Genomic DNA, 17,661 nt, shown 5'->3' with positions numbered 1-17,661 from the left:
GCTACGGTAGTGAAATAGTTCATGTCTATCCTGGAAACCTTGAGTTTTCCTTCTAAAATTTCATGAATAAAACATGAAACACCGCAGTGCAGATGATTTGTCCCTAGAAACAGAAGGAAAGAATATAAAAGTAAGGCTATATGTCGATAGTTCCCTTAACTTTGGTTTAATCGTAGGTCAGGACTCAGCCAGAATGCATCATTTGTGGTGAGAAAGCCAAGCATGGATTCAGCATGGGATGGGGTCACATCTTTCTGGGGATTGCTTTCAGGGGGTCTTAAAGGAAAGTAGGTTTGTAACCACTGCTGCAGGGTGACTTTTATCTTCAAACATCAGAGGATGACATCTTCTTAATAAAAAAAAGGGGCAAATTCACGCAGCCACAGTTAGAAATCTTCCACAGTCTATAAGAAGATTATTGTATATGTAATCTATAAGCAGATTAATGCAGTCACGTTTGGTTTTAATGCTGGTATGTGCACATATTTTGCCTTCCATTGCAATTTTGCATAAAATTAACCTATTTTTAACTTGGTTTTGCAAATCTGTAATACGACTAAATGTGTTTTGGCAATCCTATTTGCTGTAACAATGTAATTTTGCTAAAAACATGTTTTTTGACTAAGTTCAGTCAAACAGCTCTCAGGTTAATGTGTAACAAAGAGTGTGTTTAGCATTAATATTTCCCACTTTCTTACTTTTACTTAAAAAAATTTTTAATTGGTGCATCCTCAAACAGGCTTTTAGTCTTGGCTTTTTCTGCATGATCTGATACTCGTTTTATTTCAGCAATATTTCTCTCAATAAAGTAAATGTTCAATAATGCTAAAAAAATATATGAGAAAAAGAACTAACATTCTTTAATTAAAGCCAGAGTGACTAAAATATCTATTAACTAGAACAAAACTTCACTCTCATGTATCCTAATGACAGAGATTACAGTGAAGAAGAGCGACTAGACTGTTGTCTAGCTCTGCTTCTCCTCAGCTGGACATAGTTCTGACAGTGGATGTTCTGGGAGCCTGTCGTGCCCATAAATCCTTCATCAAATCCCCATTTATCAAATCTGCCTGCCTGCCTGTCACTCTGCGACTAAGGAACATTGAATAAGTCTTCTGTGTTCGTCTCAGCAAAAAAAAAGCTCCACGGACTAACTAGATGCTTTATAAGACATTTGGTTGCTGATATTTTTGTCTTTATGCACTGAAAACCAAAATATGGCCATAAAGAATGTAAATTAGGTTAAAGTTTCTTGTTTGTTTGTTTGTTTTTTTGCTTTTTAATCAGAGCAAAGCTAACAACACAATGCCAATTTAGCATGTGTCATTGAGTATGAAATTTATTTTATGCATTGCAGAGATGGGCGGCGGTGGTCTTTAGCATCTTTGCCCTCATCTGGATATGGCACCAACACTCCCAGCTCAACGGTAAATAACTTTTCTATTATGATAACCATTACAATTTATTACCTTGTTGGCATGTAAATTTACACATTTGATCACAATAAGAAATATCAATTTACTGGATAACGATTTGATGTTTGCCAATATCACAAATTCTGCAAAGAGGCCGTTATGATGCGATTCAATTCAGGATGTGGTGATTGATATGAGACGATATAAAAATGCTGAATTAACACAATCCCTTCCATTCATGGTAAATTACAAGGAGCAAATAAAATATCAAAATTTATTTTATTCTTTAGCTCAGTCACACATTTATGGAACAGCTAGCACAACCTGATACAGCACTCCTACAAATATGGGCAAATATTTATTGCTGCTGTATTTACTTACATGGTAAACTTATTAGTCTAGCTACTGAGATAGTATCCACATGAAGTGTTGACAAATAATAAAATGAAATAAAACTAGTGGAGTCAATCTGTCAAGTCAAACTGTTTACCATGTTTGATAAAAGCCAAATAAAACAGCTTCATAGTTTAGATTAGAAATCTTTCATGGACACATTTTGGAACACTGCAAGTTATCAGCATAACTACAAACTCTATAACGGATGATTCATTGTTAAGAACATCTGGACCACGGGTAGGGCTGTGGATTTGATAAAAAAAAAAGAAAAAGAAAACACAGCTGTCATCCTACAATCACCACACTGCTTGAATATAAAACAACCTCATGCATTAACATATAAACAGAACAATTCATCTTTAGCTCTTTATTTAAATTTCTCTCCCTTGTTGTCTTTTTGGTGTGAAGCTTATTGCATAACAGTGATGTCAGAAGCCTGGCTCATCTCTCCATCTGTGGATGGAGGGTTAGATAAATGGAGGGAGGAGAGCAGGAGGGAAAGTGATGAGTACCGGGCCAGTGGGATGAGACAGCATGAGAGATGTGCTGTGGAGAGGAACGGATGGTGTGAGGAAGAGTGCAGTTTCACAGTAATTTAACCACAAGACCATCTTAGCCAGACAAGGAAAAAAAAAAGATAAAATGAATGTTTTTCTGAAATAATTAGATCATTTTACACAAAATAATTTATTTTATTTTTTTCTTAATTTATGGATATTTTAAAAATAAATAAATAAATAAAAATAAATCAAACTAGTAAAAATTAAAGGCATAATTTAAAGTCAATTAAATGATTTATTTAAATTTACGGAAATAACAAAGAATATAATTTTGGTTTAAAATGATCTAATTATTTCAAATAACAAACAGAAAATATATCTATGGGAATTAACTTGTTCATTTAGAAAAATGGACATGAAATATGATTTTAATGTAAATACTTTAGAATAAACAAAGAGAAAATATATTTTTATGTAAAATGATGTTGCTTACTCACAAAAACAAACTGAATGTGTAATTCAAATTTAAAACTGTCAAATTAATATAGAAAAAAAGAAAATATAATTTAATTAAAAAAAAAATTTAATTAAGAAAACAACAAAATTAATTATTTTTTCTTTAAATAATCTTGTTAATTTAGAAAAGAGGAGCTTTTAAGCCCCGCCCTTAAGCTGTACTCTAACTGTATTCAATTTAACATGCTAACAATGTAAAATAACAAAAAGTTTAAACGCATATAAATGACACACATAAAGTGCCAGACAACAAACGTTAGCTAACCTGCTCACTAAAAGATTGCTTGTAAACTTGGCCATTATTCACTTCTTACAAGGTCAACAATAAAAGGACGAAGAATCCAACATAGCTAAAATATTATCCTGTAAGATACTGTTCTAAATAATATTTCTTTTGCATAATATACATTCTGACAGCATGGCTGAGCTTCTTTGAAAGTATCTTGTTAATTCAGGAAAACAGAGGGGGTAATGATGTAATGTTTATAACAAACCCCGAAGGTAGAACTAACAAACATGACATGCATGAGACTGGTAACTCTGCTTGTCACCAAAGTAACAAAAGCCAACACTTTTGCAACTTAACAGAAATTCAAAGCCAAAACAGATGTTAGGCTTTATTCAAGGCAAGAAAGAAGCAATATTAAAACAGAACACCCTAAAAATATTAAAAAGACAAAGCAGGGAAGCCTCCATCATTCTACTAAATCTTCTGGGTCTGAAAGTTTTAAATTAGTTTGTTGCTTGTTATTGATTTACAATCGTTCTTTCAGTCATCTTTCAGTCCTGATCTCATTGCGGTGATGGAGGCAAGTGAACCTGTGATGCAAAGTTTGCTTGATAGACCGATTCCCGGGTGTGGCCCTGAGGCTCATGGGACAACTTCATAACATTCTAATTCTTGGTCCATCATCATCATGTCTGGGCTGGTGAAGAATTCGTAGGCTTTGGCCTACAAGATGTTGTAATTGGATGTCTTTTAGAGTCTCACTTAGATACGCCTCAGTCACTCACTCAACTTTTGTTGCCATAAATTTCATGGCATTTTTCTTTGATCCTCCAACTCCTTCTCCCCTCACATCAACATTCACTATTTCCTCTTTTCCCCTCTCATTTCCTTCTCCCCATTCTCATCTGCTTCCTCTTTCTCCTCCACCTTCCACTGTTGCTTCCCCTCCTCCTCTTCTATGTTCGTCTCATTCCAGTCCTCCAGCTCCTCCCAGGAGAGGCTGCACCAGCTGCCCTCCCAGCCCACCATGGATGAGCTCCACTTTTTATCCAAACACTTTGGCAGCACAGAGAGCATTACGGACGATGATGGCGGCCGCTGCTCCCCCCACATGCGCCCACGCTCCCGCAGCCTCAGGTCAGCGACTGTAGCAACCCAAATGATTAAACAGCAGCATCTGCCAAAAAGCACAATTCTGTCCTTAAAGGACTCTTTCAAAGCAGATTTGCTATCGTATCTTGCCATGGTCCAAAATGAAAAGAAAATCAGCTAAATGAAAGAAAGACACCTGAAATCAGCAGACTGAACATTCACTTTTTTCACACCAACTATCTTTTGTTGTGGCAATATAGTTAACCAGATTCGTTTTGTTGTGGTTAAACCCATGCTGTAAATCAAAACTACCAGAGTCAGTATCTGGCTGGTATTTCACAGCCAGATGTCACTTAAATGTTGCTTTAACCTGGGATGCATTATTGTACATCATCCTGGCTATTTTGATTTTATAATCATCTAAGAAGGGCAAGGTCTTGCAAAGCAATGGAGGCTTCAGTTCATCAGACAAACACACGATCTTTGAACTCCTCTAAACCAAGTTGAAACCATTAAATGAATGTTTAATCCTACTTAGATTCAACATTTAAACCATTCAAATCACTGTGAGCTGAATAGAAGATTTAATGTTATACCCTGAACTACAGTGAAGCTGCAACTAGGGATAAAGTCTTAAGCTAATATAGTTGTTAGCTACGAAATGTTAGCTGGCAAAGGATTCCATGACAAATTCTCATGAGACAAATGCTCACAACACTAAGAGAAAAAGAAACAAATGCTCACAAATTGTTTTATAATGTACACTCACTTTGATGATAGATATACAACTATGAAAAATGCTCACATATCAGTTTCATTATGAAAATATGTTCAAATGCTTTTTAATACCCAATGCACTTGTATAATATAATGGGGGCGGCATGGCTCAGTGGGTAGAGTGGTCATCTTGTAGCCCAAGGGTTGCCGGTTCAATCCCCGCCTGTCAAACTCATGTTGAGGTGTCCCTGGGCAAGATACCAAACCCCAAATTGCTCCTGATGGGTCGTGGTAAGATTCTTGCACAGCAGCTTCTGCCATCATTGTGTGAATGGGCCAATGTGACGTACAGGTAAAGCGCTTCGGATTAAATCGCTTTATAAGTACAGACAATTTACCATAATATAAAACTTTCTTTTGTAGTTTTATAAAGTCCCACTTTATTTCACACCACTGGTGAGACAGGTAAAAGGTTGAAAAATGTTGCCCCCATTATGCTAATTGTATACTCCTTTGGTTGGTCTTTTATTTATTTATCTATGAAAAATAACTATTTAAAACTGTTTGTGGGCATTTGTCTCATTTTCTGTTAATTCTCTTGTGAGCATTTGTCTGCGCACCTGGCTAAGGATACTAATATGAGTAGGGTAGCTAAGAGAGAGATTATTTTTTCTAAGTGAGAAATTCACATTTTATTTGCAGTAGATGTAAAACTTTATATCAGAAGTTTTGTTAATTGTATTACAGTTTTTTTTTCTTTTTTGTTTGTTTTTCACAAATAGGAAAAATAAGGATAAACCGATAGCTAAGTAGCTGCTAGCTTAACATGAGCTAAGCTAGCAAACAACCCATGGGAGTAGCTGCTACTCCCATGGGTTGTTTCAAAAGGTGACAGTTATGTGACATTTGGAGCAGCTATCTTAATTCACTGATTATTTCAACTGCTTGATTCTCCAAACTGAGTGCTTAGTCTACACGTAATACAAAGGCAGCTCATAGATACACTACCGTTCAAAAGTTTGGGGTCACTTTGCCATGGGATTCAATAGGGAAGTGACCCCAAACTTTTGAACGGTAGTGTAAATTATCCCACTAAAATAAACAAAATAACTGTAACAACAACAACAAAAGCAAACACAAACATTGTTTTAACCTAATGGTAATAGCAAACCGGGCTTTAGCAGATAAGCTTCCCAATGTATCAAACTGAACAATGGTTCAGTTTCTGATTATTCCACCTGATTGATATGTGCATCAGTTAATTAATTAATCTATTCATTACTAAAAGGATTGTTGATTAAAAATTTAAATAGTTTAACGTTTCTTTCTTTTCTAAGTTGTTTAAGCTAATTTCGCTTTTATTGGTTCATTTTGTGTCCAAATCAAATCTGTCTATATTTCTACTTTCCACTAAACACATTGAACACTAAACTGAGTTTGGGTTGTATATTTATTGACTTTGTAATGTTTTTTCCTTCCAGCCCTGGACGCTCCTCTTCCTGCTATGATAATGAGATAGTCATGATGAACCATGTGTACAAGGAGCGCTTTCCAAAGGTAAAACACACACACACACACACAAATACCCTAAAGCTAATGCATACGCCCACATGGTATTAAAGCCAACCTTTGATTCTAATGTCAAATACCACAGCATCACCCCTAAAATATGAATGAGTTTAGAGATTTGTACATATGATTGATGTCTGAAATCTTAATAAATAAGAAGCATAGTGTCTGTTAAGATATTAAAAATAATGTAATGTGATGCTTTCAAGCTCTTTTGCTTTGTCTGGGAATGAAGTTCATCAACGGCACAAATGCTACTGCTGCTTTGAGCAGTTGAGTAAAGGCGTATTTCTCTCTCTCTCTCTCTTTGGGTTGAGGTTGGTATCAAGAGGAAAGGAGCTAAAAGCTTTTACACTGATAAAAATCAAACTGTAGGAAATTGTGCCTCAGAGTTTGTTGGGACTTCATCAGGGGTAAAGCTTTTTGAGATTGTTCTGACTCACGTTAAATGGAAAAAAAAAGACACTGTTAAAGTCGGTGTGGATCAGTCCTGTCACACTATCTGAATCACAAATGTAAAAGCTTTTTCAACTTTCTGTCCCACATCTTCAGCTCATCTAAAGAAAGAATTTTTATTATCAATATCATTACACCATTCCCTCCAATCCAATGCAACCTCCCCATTGTCTTTTTTCCTCTGTCTTGTTATGGCTTCTGTACCCCCCACCCCTTTGTCCTCCAACAGGCCACAGCACAGATGGAGGAGAGGCTGTCCGAGTTCATACAGGCTTTTTCTCCTGAGTATGTTCTTCCATTGGCTGATGGAGTCCTCAGCTTCATCCACCACCAGATAGCTGAGCTGGCCAGAGATTGCCTGGCCAAATCCCACGATGGTCTCATCACCTCTGTGTACTTCTTTGAGCTACAAAAGAGTCTGGAGAAGTTGTTTCATGATGTGAGTTAAATTCTATTCTGTTCTATTCTACAGTCATTTGGCAGACACTTTTGTCCAAAGCGACTTACATCTGAAAGCAAGAACACAAGCAAAAAAATGTTCTAACTCATAGGTTTGCTTTCATGTTGAGGGTCCCACATAAGCATATGCTGGTGTTTCCTGCAGCAGGCCAATACATTTGTTTCTGCTTCGTCTGTAGATTTTGTGCAAGGATGATATCATGTAAGAAAAATAATTTTACTAGTTTTTGGAATGTTTTACAAGCAGGAAGCGTTTAGCAGCTAACTCATTTTATTTTCACAAACAAAATTAGTAAAAATTGTTACCACAGCCTAGGTTCTCCCAGGTTCTCCAAACCCAATCCCACCTCTGTAACCACAAGGCTACCACTGCCCACTGTGGAGAAGATTTGTAAGTCATAACTGAAACAGTCTCATAAACAAATACACATTTCTTCTACCAGTTGAAATAATGTGATGCTTGGGATGATTACAGATACTACATCCAGTTCAAGCCTTTGTAATTTCATTCAACACATGATGACTTTAGTGAGAATCAATTTGAGATGTGGCTAAGCCTAGTTATGCTTGTGATTTTCCAGAGCAGATAACAAGTATCAGGGAATTTCATCCCCTACACCTTCTTCTCTGCTTGATTAAGTTGTTTAGATTGCTCAGGGTTACCTGTGTGGCGTTTAATTCTATCTTCTCATTTTTGTGATCAGGTCGTCTCCTCCTTCACAGCTTTTTGAATCCCTGATCGCCTTTAATCACAAAACCTGCCATTTTACCTCTTCCATGTCTGTTTTTCAGGCTTTTGAGCGCTCTGAGAGCTCAGAGGTAGCCTTCGTCACAGAGTTGGTGAAAAAGCTTCTCATCATCATCTCCCGACCTGCAAGGCTTTTGGAGTGTCTGGTAGGTTCATACACAATCCGGCTACAATGACCACAGTCCTTCTTTAATCCCACTCTCTATGATACAGGATGTTATAGCTCTGATGGTAAAAAAAAATAATAATAATAAACTGATTTTTAAGCCCATTTTAAGCATTTAAGCAGCCTAGTATATTACACAGCAGGAGATAGAAAATCAAAACAAGCAAAAATAAAGACAAATAGAGACAAAAAGAGAGACTTAGTGGTTGGTGGAAGACATTTGCATTTAGATTAAAATTTGTCATGCCACAGGACAGCTAATTCCAGCAGGCCCCTGCCAATTGGCTGCCTTCCAGCCTGACTCAGACAGACCATGACCACGGAGTCTTTTAAAGTTTGAAGGATGGCTGAGCTGGGGTTTGTCTGTGAAGCTTTTTCAAAAATAGGTTTTCAACTGAGACCCCATGTGTGAGTCATACCCTGCTGATATGGATGATGAGTGACAGCTGAAAAGTAAGGCAGAGGATTCAATAATCCAATTTGAGTCTGAATGTCACTACCTTTGATTTACAGAGTCTATGGTCCTTGGCGTGCTCCTGATGTAACAATGTGTAAATAAGCATTCAGGATTATACAGGGACAATTAGTGTAAATATATATACTGTATATATAACCAAAGGTTTAGAGTTTTCTCTGTATTATGGTGATATATCTTAATAACAAAACTGATGAGTTATTGCTTACAAGTTTACAATTGTAACAGTTTGTAAACTTTCAAATTTTCTGTAATTTTCTGACCTGAATTTTAGGGTAGGGTAAGAAGAACTCAGATATTAAAGGCAGGTTTATTTGAATGGGACATTGCATGAACAAAGCTGGTCAAAGTGCTTTACATAAGACATAAAACACTGGGTGCAGAAGAAGCATTAGAATGTGGAGAATGTTTGTGAGTAACCTGAAGTGAAAAGTCGTGTAAAGAAACATGCCAACATCCCAGATTTTTACCAATTCTGTGCATTGGAATGGGCCAAACTTTCTCTAATGCTGATGTCCAGGGCGGATCATAATTGCTCAAACTGTTTAGTGCAGTTATTGCTGCAGAAAGTGTCACACTGCATTCTATTTTTTACAGCGGCTTAATCTGCTTCTCAGGTGTGATATGTGATAGAGTAACGGCAAGAATTAAAAGGAAAGTTATACAAGATGTTGATGCAATGCTGCATGGTGCCTGAGGAAAAGACGGGGGACAGAACTGGAGGTAGCAAGGATTAAAATGTTGTAGTTCTCTTTGGAAGTGACGAGGGTGGCTAGGGACAGAGTACATCAGAGGGACAGCATGTGTTAGATGTTTTGGAGACAAAGTCAGAGAGACCAGACTAAGATGGTTTGGGGATGCACAGAGGAGGGATAGTGAATATATCTGCAGAAGGATGCTGAGGTTGGAACAACTAGACAGGAAGCCCAGACGAAGACCAAAGAGGAGATTTATGGATATAATGAGATAAGGCACTAACTTAGTTGATGATGAAGAAGATTGGATCAGATGAAGGCACATGATTCGCCATGGTGACCTCTGAAAGGAACAGCTGAAATGCAAAAGGGGTTCAATCTGCTTCTCCTTATGTGGTCTGATTTTATGTGAAAATCTGATGATGCTTGAGATCATATTTATGCTGAAATATTCATGAACCTTTAAAGACTACTGCAACTCTGTGAGCAGTGAGGCAGGATCTGGAGGGTAAGTGTTGCATCTGTAACATATCTGAGAATGCCATAAGCATAACATAAACCTTGTAAAGCATATCTTTAAATGGAGAATCTATCCCTAAAACAGAGTTGAGATGAGTATACATGAAGCATCTCCAGAGGAGCAGTGCAGACTGTTGAAACAAATCTTCAAACTGCTCTACAAGCAGTTAATGCAGGATCTTCATGTGCAGGAGTTTAACCCTGAGGAGTTTTACCACCTACTGGAGGCAGCGGAGGACCACGCCAAGGAGGGCCATCTGATGAAAACAGACATTCCTCGTTACATCATCAGCCAGCTGGGGCTGACCAGAGACCCAATTGAAGGTAAATTTAAAAATTCAAACTTATCTATATCACTGTCTTTTTAGAAAAGAAAATGTCTTCCAGCTGGTATAACTAGACATTTCTTTGTCATTAGACATGGTGAATCTGGAGAGTTACGACAGCGAGGGGCCGGTAACGCCTGAAACAGATGACTCAACAGAGGTGAGGTCCAAAATAATCCTCCGTCTGGTCAGTTCTCTTGACTCCAGTGCTTTTCTTACTTCTTCAGACAGCATTACGTCAGACTTGCCGAAATGTTGTTGCCCTCAGTGAAATGTCTGTCTCATCTTCTAATGACTTGGCATGCCTGCTTTTATTCTTCTAATTTAACTAATTCATGCTGACGTTCAGAAAACAGGATATCCCCCCTTTTTGAAACCCTGCCTTCCCTTTAGCAATGGGCAGGCCTCCAACAGACTAAATGAAACTGACAAAAAAATAAAGATAATTACAAAAGAGGAAGAGAAGAGGATGTAAACCACAATGTGTAGCACCAACGATAACGTTATGTGGTGATAGAAACAATATAATACATGGAATAAACTTTTTAAGGGCTTATTCTTTACTGATTTCATTGTAGATGATCAGATTCAGTTTGTTCATTCTGGTCTTTGATCCACAGGGTAAGATTAAAATGATAAAACCACCAGGAGAAGCAGACTTCCAGACCATCAAGCTGATCAGTAACGGAGCATATGGGTGAGCAGCTTATTTTAGGACCTTTTTCATTCAGCTGATGAAAATGTGTTTTTGTATAAATGATTTATTCCCACACGTGTAACCTCTGATATGAACACAAATACTTTTCCAAGCAACACAAAGCCAAAGAAAATAAAAAGTAATGTATTTATATGTTGCCTCTGTGTGTGTATGTGTGAACTAGTGCTGTTTACTTGGTGCGCCATTTGGAGACACGTCAGCGGTTTGCCATGAAGAAGATAAACAAGCAAAATCTGATCCTCAGGAACCAAATCCAGCAGGCCTTTGTAGAAAGAGACATCCTCACCTTTGCAGAGAATCCCTTTGTCGTCTCCATGTTCTGTTCCTTTGAAACTCGTCGGCACCTCTGTATGGTCATGGAATATGTGGAAGGTGAGGATTTAGAGATAGAGATCTGTATCAGTATGCATGTAGGGTACACTGGATCTAATAGATGAAGAAATATTTGTTACATAGATATTCTGTTAATGACTACACTACCACATAGTCTAAATAAACATTTTAATTTCTGCCTTTTTAGCTGTGAATTTGCAACATTTTGAAGGGCAGATGTGTCCAATCTTTTTAACCGGTGCTGGAAACAGTACTGCAAATGCTCACTACAATCTAACTCCAGTGGTGGCGTTCATGTGGCGTGACTCTGTGTGCTTCACTCTCACCCAGTGCCAGGTGAAGGATATTGTTAATGCCATCAAGGTTCGCATTTCTATTGCAAAAAATTAACATTATGTAGCCCTTGTAGAGGATGCTGCTTGTAACCTCACCTGCTGACTGGTTAAAAGTTGGTTGAGCTAAAGGAGGGCTAAAGACAATACATTTAAACACAAAAAGACCAGACTTGAAAAACACTAAAGAATGGTGGAGTACAGGTGAATATCAGTAGTTGACAGTCATTATTTCTGCACCTAGTTTTTTTCCCCCATCATAATGCAAAATTATGTCTAGTTTGTCTTCTCTGCTGCTAGGCAAATGGCACTTTAAACAGGAAAAACTAAGTTAAACACGCTCAAAAGTTAGATGTCTAACTCAAAGTTGTAGAAAACCCTCCAGCCCTGACTCCAAAACTCTATTTGGCCACCCTACTCATACAGGTAGCCATAGCTGATCAGTGGTGCATTGTTCTGTCCACCTTTTATCAGAGAATAGATTACTTACTAGATTATAGCACTGATTACTAGATTACAATTTCCCTCTGGGAATAGATAATTCATATTTTTTATTACTATTATTATTTCATGTATGCTGTTTGTATGCATAAATACAGCATAATGTATAATTAGCTTGTATGCTAATAACAACAAGACTGCTAAGTGAACAAATCCTAGAAGTTTTACAACTTGCAACTGAAATTGTCAATCCTAATTCTGAGATCGTGCTTCTAAAAGCCATGTATGTCTTTGCTTTTGTTACTCTAAATGCCTTGGAAATTTTTCAAAACAAATCAAACAAACATGCAGTCCTCCAAAAAGCTAACAACACAGAACCTTTGGAGCTGAGGCTATACATTGATTGAATACTGATTGATTAAAGGTTACATGGCACTAAAGCTGAAAAGGCCTGACTCTGGTTGACAACAACCAACTTAATAGCAAATAGGACAAAGCACCAGACATTTCATCCTCATAAGCACAAAAGTGCCGCCTGTAATGATGTACTCTGGCAGTAATTCATACTTTTAATAATTAGACTGGAAAGCTAATGAGCTCTTTCCACTGTCAGAGCAGAAATCCAACAACAGGAAAAGCAAAAGCCAAAAGGCACTTTGTTCTAAGCCATTTCATATTTTGAACATTGCTCTTGTAGAGCCATGCTGCTAGCATAACATACAAACCAATAACACTACTACCACACTTACGCTACCAAACCACACTCAAACTCATAGCTTTCTGCTTTTCACTGTGTTTGTTGCGCAATGTCCTAAATTTATACTAAAATAACTTGGGTCAAGAGGTACTCTGAGATGTTCATGGTAACCAAAAATGTCAGAGGAGAGACTCATGAGACAATGAATTCTGTTGGCAGGTGGGGACTGCGCCACTCTGTTGAAGAACATTGGGGCTCTGCCTGTGGAGATGGCGCGCATGTACTTTGCAGAGACAGTCCTTGCATTGGAGTACTTACACAACTATGGCATTGTACATCGTGACCTCAAACCTGACAAGTGAGGCAATGAAGTTTTCTCAAATTGTTGCACAGATTATGCAAACTACGACTTACCTGCTGTAACTCTGCTGTGACTGTTCTTAGCCTCCTGATTACCTCAATGGGCCACATCAAGCTGACCGACTTTGGTCTGTCTAAGATGGGTCTGATGAGTCTGACCACCAACTTGTATGAAGGACACATAGAGAAGGATACACGCGAGTTTTTGGACAAACAGGTATGACATCGTGAAGAACGTCAAGCTGTATTCTAAATAGAAATCCCACATTTTGTTGTAGCATGAGTTTTGTTGGCACTATTTTAATGTGGACTGCTCAAACACATTATGATCCAATCAGTGTCTCTATAAAATGTCCTTTGAAGTCTTCATTTTTATGGAAAGATATTCCCTTCCATTGTGTGGCAGGCATATCTGAAGCCCGACTAAATGAGTCTGTTAACAGTTGGCAGAACAACACAAAGTTATTTCCCTTGTTATTACAATAATTTCTTTTACGTAAGGCTTACATTCACAAGCCTTTCATTTGGTGCACATGCTTTGAAACGAAGCCTCATTATTTCTCGTGGCCTCATCATGGCAGCCAGGAATCTGTTAGCATTCAGTGTATGCCCATCTGCACATGAAAACACTCGCTAGGGCTTTCATCTTGTCTTGGCATTTTTGAGGGTGCTTACTTGGCTAGACATGAACGTGTGTTCTTATGATATGGTGCATGGGCGTTTGTACCTCTGACTTCACTTAGAAACTGCAAATATCTAATCTGGGCCAGACTAAAAGGAATTCGACCATTGTCTGACTAAATCAAGTGTTTCTTATTTTTTAGGTGTGTGGAACTCCAGAGTATATCGCCCCAGAGGTTATTCTTCGTCAGGGTTATGGGAAGCCAGTGGACTGGTGGGCTATGGGCATCATCCTGTATGAGTTCCTGGTGGGCTGTGTGCCTTTCTTTGGAGACACTCCAGAAGAACTGTTTGGACAAGTGATTACAGGTAAGGATTACAGGTCTTTGTGGGATGACTGTGTATTGCTAATAAATAAGCCAAACTTCTTGATATACACCCTCCTTCATCCTCCACCTCGTCTTGCTGTAGATGACATAGTGTGGCCAGAAGGGGATGAGGCTCTGCCTGTTGATGCCCAGCACCTGATCTCCTCCCTACTGCAGACAAATCCACTGATTCGGCTGGGCACAGGTCAGTTATCTACAAGAAAAGGTCTAGCATTTTCAGACTTTATAACGTCATTAGATGAATTTGTGCACCTCTAATGTGATGTTCCAATATTTTACAGCTAGCTGTTGCACATGTTTATTCATTATTTTACGGTTTTGACTGCTCTGTTCATTTGCTCTTTGTTTTTGTGCACCAAGGAAAGCAGAAATAATTACATGTTTCGATTTTGTCACATTGCAGTCAAATGTAATTTACCAGTACACCAATGAGGACATGTCACCTCAGGGATGTTAAGTCACAGATTTTAGATCAGTCAAATCCCAACAAGCACAGAATGTTAGGCTAAAATTAGCAGGTGGTTCTCTTAAGATTAAAATAGCAAACAACCATAAACTATTCAGAGAAACCTTCAGAGAAGCAGAACATTCCCCGAACATTTGAAGAACTGAAAATGCAGATATTCTCTTAAAGATGCATTGTGCTCTTTGCATATTATTCCTAACTGGTTGCATGGTGGTAAACAAGAAAACAGCTGGAAGAGCACGTTACTAAAACGTTGCACAGAGGTTGACAATTTTTAAATTGGAGTTGTACACTGGCGTAAGGCTCTGAATTAATCCTGCATCACTAAAAGTACCCCTCGGGTACCTCTACCCTTAAATGGGACTCGCTGACCTAGAAGATTAATTGTTATCATGCATGTCTGCTCACTGGTTTGGTTTACCCACATAAGTCAACTTCTGTCAGGGTCAAAATACCTTTAAGTGCTTTCAGGCTGAAGCTATTTGTCTTTCCACCTGCTCCTCTTTATGTATGCACCCACCCACTTCCTTCCTCTTGCCCTCCAGGTGGTGCTTTTGAAGTGAAGCAGCACTCATTCTTCACAGAGGTAGACTGGAACAGCCTGCTGAGACAGAAAGCAGAGTTCATCCCTCACTTAGAGTCAGAGGAAGACACCAGTTATTTTGACAGTAAGTTTATCTCTGTGTATTCAGGATGCTTTTTGAAAAGTTGATCTTAGGAAAAGACTACGTCTTTTGTTGCTTTAGATTTCTTAGAAACCAAAGGATTTTAATTCTCATCAAGTTAGCATTATTACTATAATCAATGTGAATGAGGAATATGAAGTTTAAATAGTTAAAAATGTGTATTGTACTTTGTTTTTTTTTCCAAATTAGCAACTTCAATACATGCCAGCGAACCATCTACATACACTGCCACTTACTGTGTAAATGTCTTTGCCTCACTGATAAACAGTAAAAGAAATGGATACAGCTATATTTTTATATAATATTCATATTATATATCATATTAAATAAGCCCATATATTATCTTATTAATATGTTTGTAGAATTGATTCATGTAAATTAAATAAATAAATAGTAAAATATGACGAACCTTAAAAAACAAACCCTTAAAACTAAATATGGAAGTAGTTTCTGTTGTCTGCTTGTTTCAGTGCCAATATTTCCTCTTAACAACCAAGACTTGATAGTAGTTCTGTTAATAACAAAATATATGTAACTGTAACTTTTGTTTTTATTCATGCTTGAAAGGGTCAATTATGTTTTCATGGAAAGCATCCAATAACTATAAATAGAAAAGAGAGAACACTCAAATCTGATAAAAATCCAGGTGTCCCAGCTTTCCACCAGCACTTAAACGCAGCATGTATTTGTGGATCTGTTGTGAGTAGCTGTGAGAATGTCAAAGTCATCCCAAAACTCTGCATGCACACATACATGAGCTGATCTGTGCACAACTGCAATGTGATCCTTGCACTTCAGGCTCTGTATTCACACACATTTAACTATTTGTACACAAGGGAAGCTTTTTAAACACAGAATGATCACATCTGTGAGGTTATGTGAAGACATCTGTATAAAAATATTATTGTTTGTGCAATTTGTAACGTATGCATGTGTTAAAATTGCCTGATATACATGTGTAGATCTGAACATATATTTGCAAGTACCAAAAGTTACTCTAAAATTGTGATGCGCATTTGTTAATCATGTAACACATGTTTGTTATCACTTTGAAACCAATTTCTCTGTAGGAGAAAGACACTTGTTGACATAATGTGTTTTGTTAAGCTTGAATGCATCAACTTAGTATAAAATGATGAGTTAATCTCAGTTTGCAACTTTGACTGCTCATGTCTAATAAAATTTAGGCCAGTGGCAGCAACTTGTAGCCTGTAAGAGTATTGTATAAGAGTATACCTGTAGGATTAAGAAGAAAACCTAAAAAGATGCTGCACTGCTGGGTGAATTGATGCTCTTTTTTAAGTAATAATCTCTTGTCCCTTCTCATCTTCAGCCCGCTCTGAGCGCTACCATCATGTGCAGTCGTATGATGAGGACGACACCAATGATGATGAGCCTGTGGAGATCCATCGCTTCTCTTCCTGCTCCCCTCGCTTTAGCAAGGTCTGCACCTTAAGTTATACATTTTTTCCCAAAAATATTAATCTCTCCATGTAACATTGTGCTAAAATGCAAGCCGTGATATGTGGACCTGCAGGTGTACAGCAGCATGGAGCATCTGTCTCAGCTGGAACATAAACCCCACACTATAACTCTGAGGGAGCATAAAGTCCCCAGAGAGGACCGAGTCACCAAGAGAGAAAGCCTGGGAGGTGTCACCCTCAGAGACAAGAGCTGGAGGACTGGTTCACCTGAGATGTGAGTGAAGACAACATATGGGGGTATTTTTCTATCTTTAATCAAGAGCGTAATTGTTTGCTTTGAGAGCAAGATTTCTGGTTTTCATGCTCAAATATCATCTTGCTCTCTCTCAAAACTCTGCTCTCACACTCAGAAAGTCCCTCTTGCTTTCAAATATATTGTTCTTCCTTTCAAAACTCTGCACTCAGACTTGGTCTCTTTCCCTCACACTCAGACACATCCTCTGCTCTCAAAACTTCTGCTCTTGGATATTTTTTCCTCTCTCTTGGGTTGCAGAAAGAGCTGTCTGTCAAACCTCCTCCAGCCAATAGAATACGAGATAATTCAAGCAAATAGTCCTCACCTTCTTCAGGGTGCACTTGTTTTACTTGACACAGTGACTCCACAATCTTAGCCCAGATTTTGTTTGAATATAAACTTTTTAGTAGTGACTAATTATCATTTTATGTTTTATATAACAGTGTCTCATTAGTAAAACAAATAAGTTGTTTCTAATAGTTTTCTACATTGTGCACTGTATAATAATAATAATGTAATAATGTAATAATAATGATTAGCCAAGAAAACTCAACATGTTACGTTTCTGTCAGAGGGGGATATGCTGAGTTTTGAAAACTTTTTTGTTTTGAACCCCCCCTT

The 17,661-nt window shown here is 37.8% G+C and overlaps 1 protein-coding gene and 1 long non-coding RNA gene across 4 annotated transcripts in view; one reads left to right on the top strand and one right to left on the bottom strand.

The window, feature by feature from the left end:
* The window catches only part of LOC121631234 (microtubule-associated serine/threonine-protein kinase 1-like), a 60,472-nt gene that overhangs the window by 35,934 nt on the left and 6,877 nt on the right, over nucleotides 1-17,661 (top strand). For all 3 annotated transcript variants that reach the window (XM_041972023.1, XM_041972015.1, XM_041972005.1), the window contains 16 exons: nucleotides 1,358-1,427; nucleotides 4,033-4,193; nucleotides 6,347-6,422; nucleotides 7,120-7,329; nucleotides 8,142-8,243; nucleotides 10,144-10,276; nucleotides 10,371-10,438; nucleotides 10,899-10,975; nucleotides 11,160-11,368; nucleotides 13,019-13,157; nucleotides 13,244-13,376; nucleotides 13,984-14,149; nucleotides 14,252-14,353; nucleotides 15,181-15,303; nucleotides 16,655-16,764; nucleotides 16,859-17,019. In XM_041972023.1, coding sequence (XP_041827957.1) covers nucleotides 1,358-1,427; nucleotides 4,033-4,193; nucleotides 6,347-6,422; nucleotides 7,120-7,329; nucleotides 8,142-8,243; nucleotides 10,144-10,276; nucleotides 10,371-10,438; nucleotides 10,899-10,975; nucleotides 11,160-11,368; nucleotides 13,019-13,157; nucleotides 13,244-13,376; nucleotides 13,984-14,149; nucleotides 14,252-14,353; nucleotides 15,181-15,303; nucleotides 16,655-16,764; nucleotides 16,859-17,019 — 2,040 coding nt within the window. The remainder of the gene's footprint in view (nucleotides 1-1,357; nucleotides 1,428-4,032; nucleotides 4,194-6,346; nucleotides 6,423-7,119; nucleotides 7,330-8,141; nucleotides 8,244-10,143; nucleotides 10,277-10,370; nucleotides 10,439-10,898; nucleotides 10,976-11,159; nucleotides 11,369-13,018; nucleotides 13,158-13,243; nucleotides 13,377-13,983; nucleotides 14,150-14,251; nucleotides 14,354-15,180; nucleotides 15,304-16,654; nucleotides 16,765-16,858; nucleotides 17,020-17,661) is intronic.
* Nucleotides 2,100-15,165, bottom strand: LOC121631255. The gene is made up of 3 exons (XR_006008712.1): nucleotides 15,091-15,165; nucleotides 11,283-11,342; nucleotides 2,100-2,357 (listed from the first exon to the last, which is right to left on the bottom strand). It is a non-coding gene; the product is annotated as an uncharacterized LOC121631255 (long non-coding RNA).

The sequence above is a fragment of the Melanotaenia boesemani genome, chromosome 2 (assembly GCF_017639745.1).
Source record: "Melanotaenia boesemani isolate fMelBoe1 chromosome 2, fMelBoe1.pri, whole genome shotgun sequence".
NCBI classification, from domain to species: domain Eukaryota; kingdom Metazoa; phylum Chordata; class Actinopteri; order Atheriniformes; family Melanotaeniidae; genus Melanotaenia; species Melanotaenia boesemani.
The sequence above is the reverse complement of the archived record's forward strand: the minus strand, read 5'-3'. Positions and strand labels throughout refer to the sequence as shown.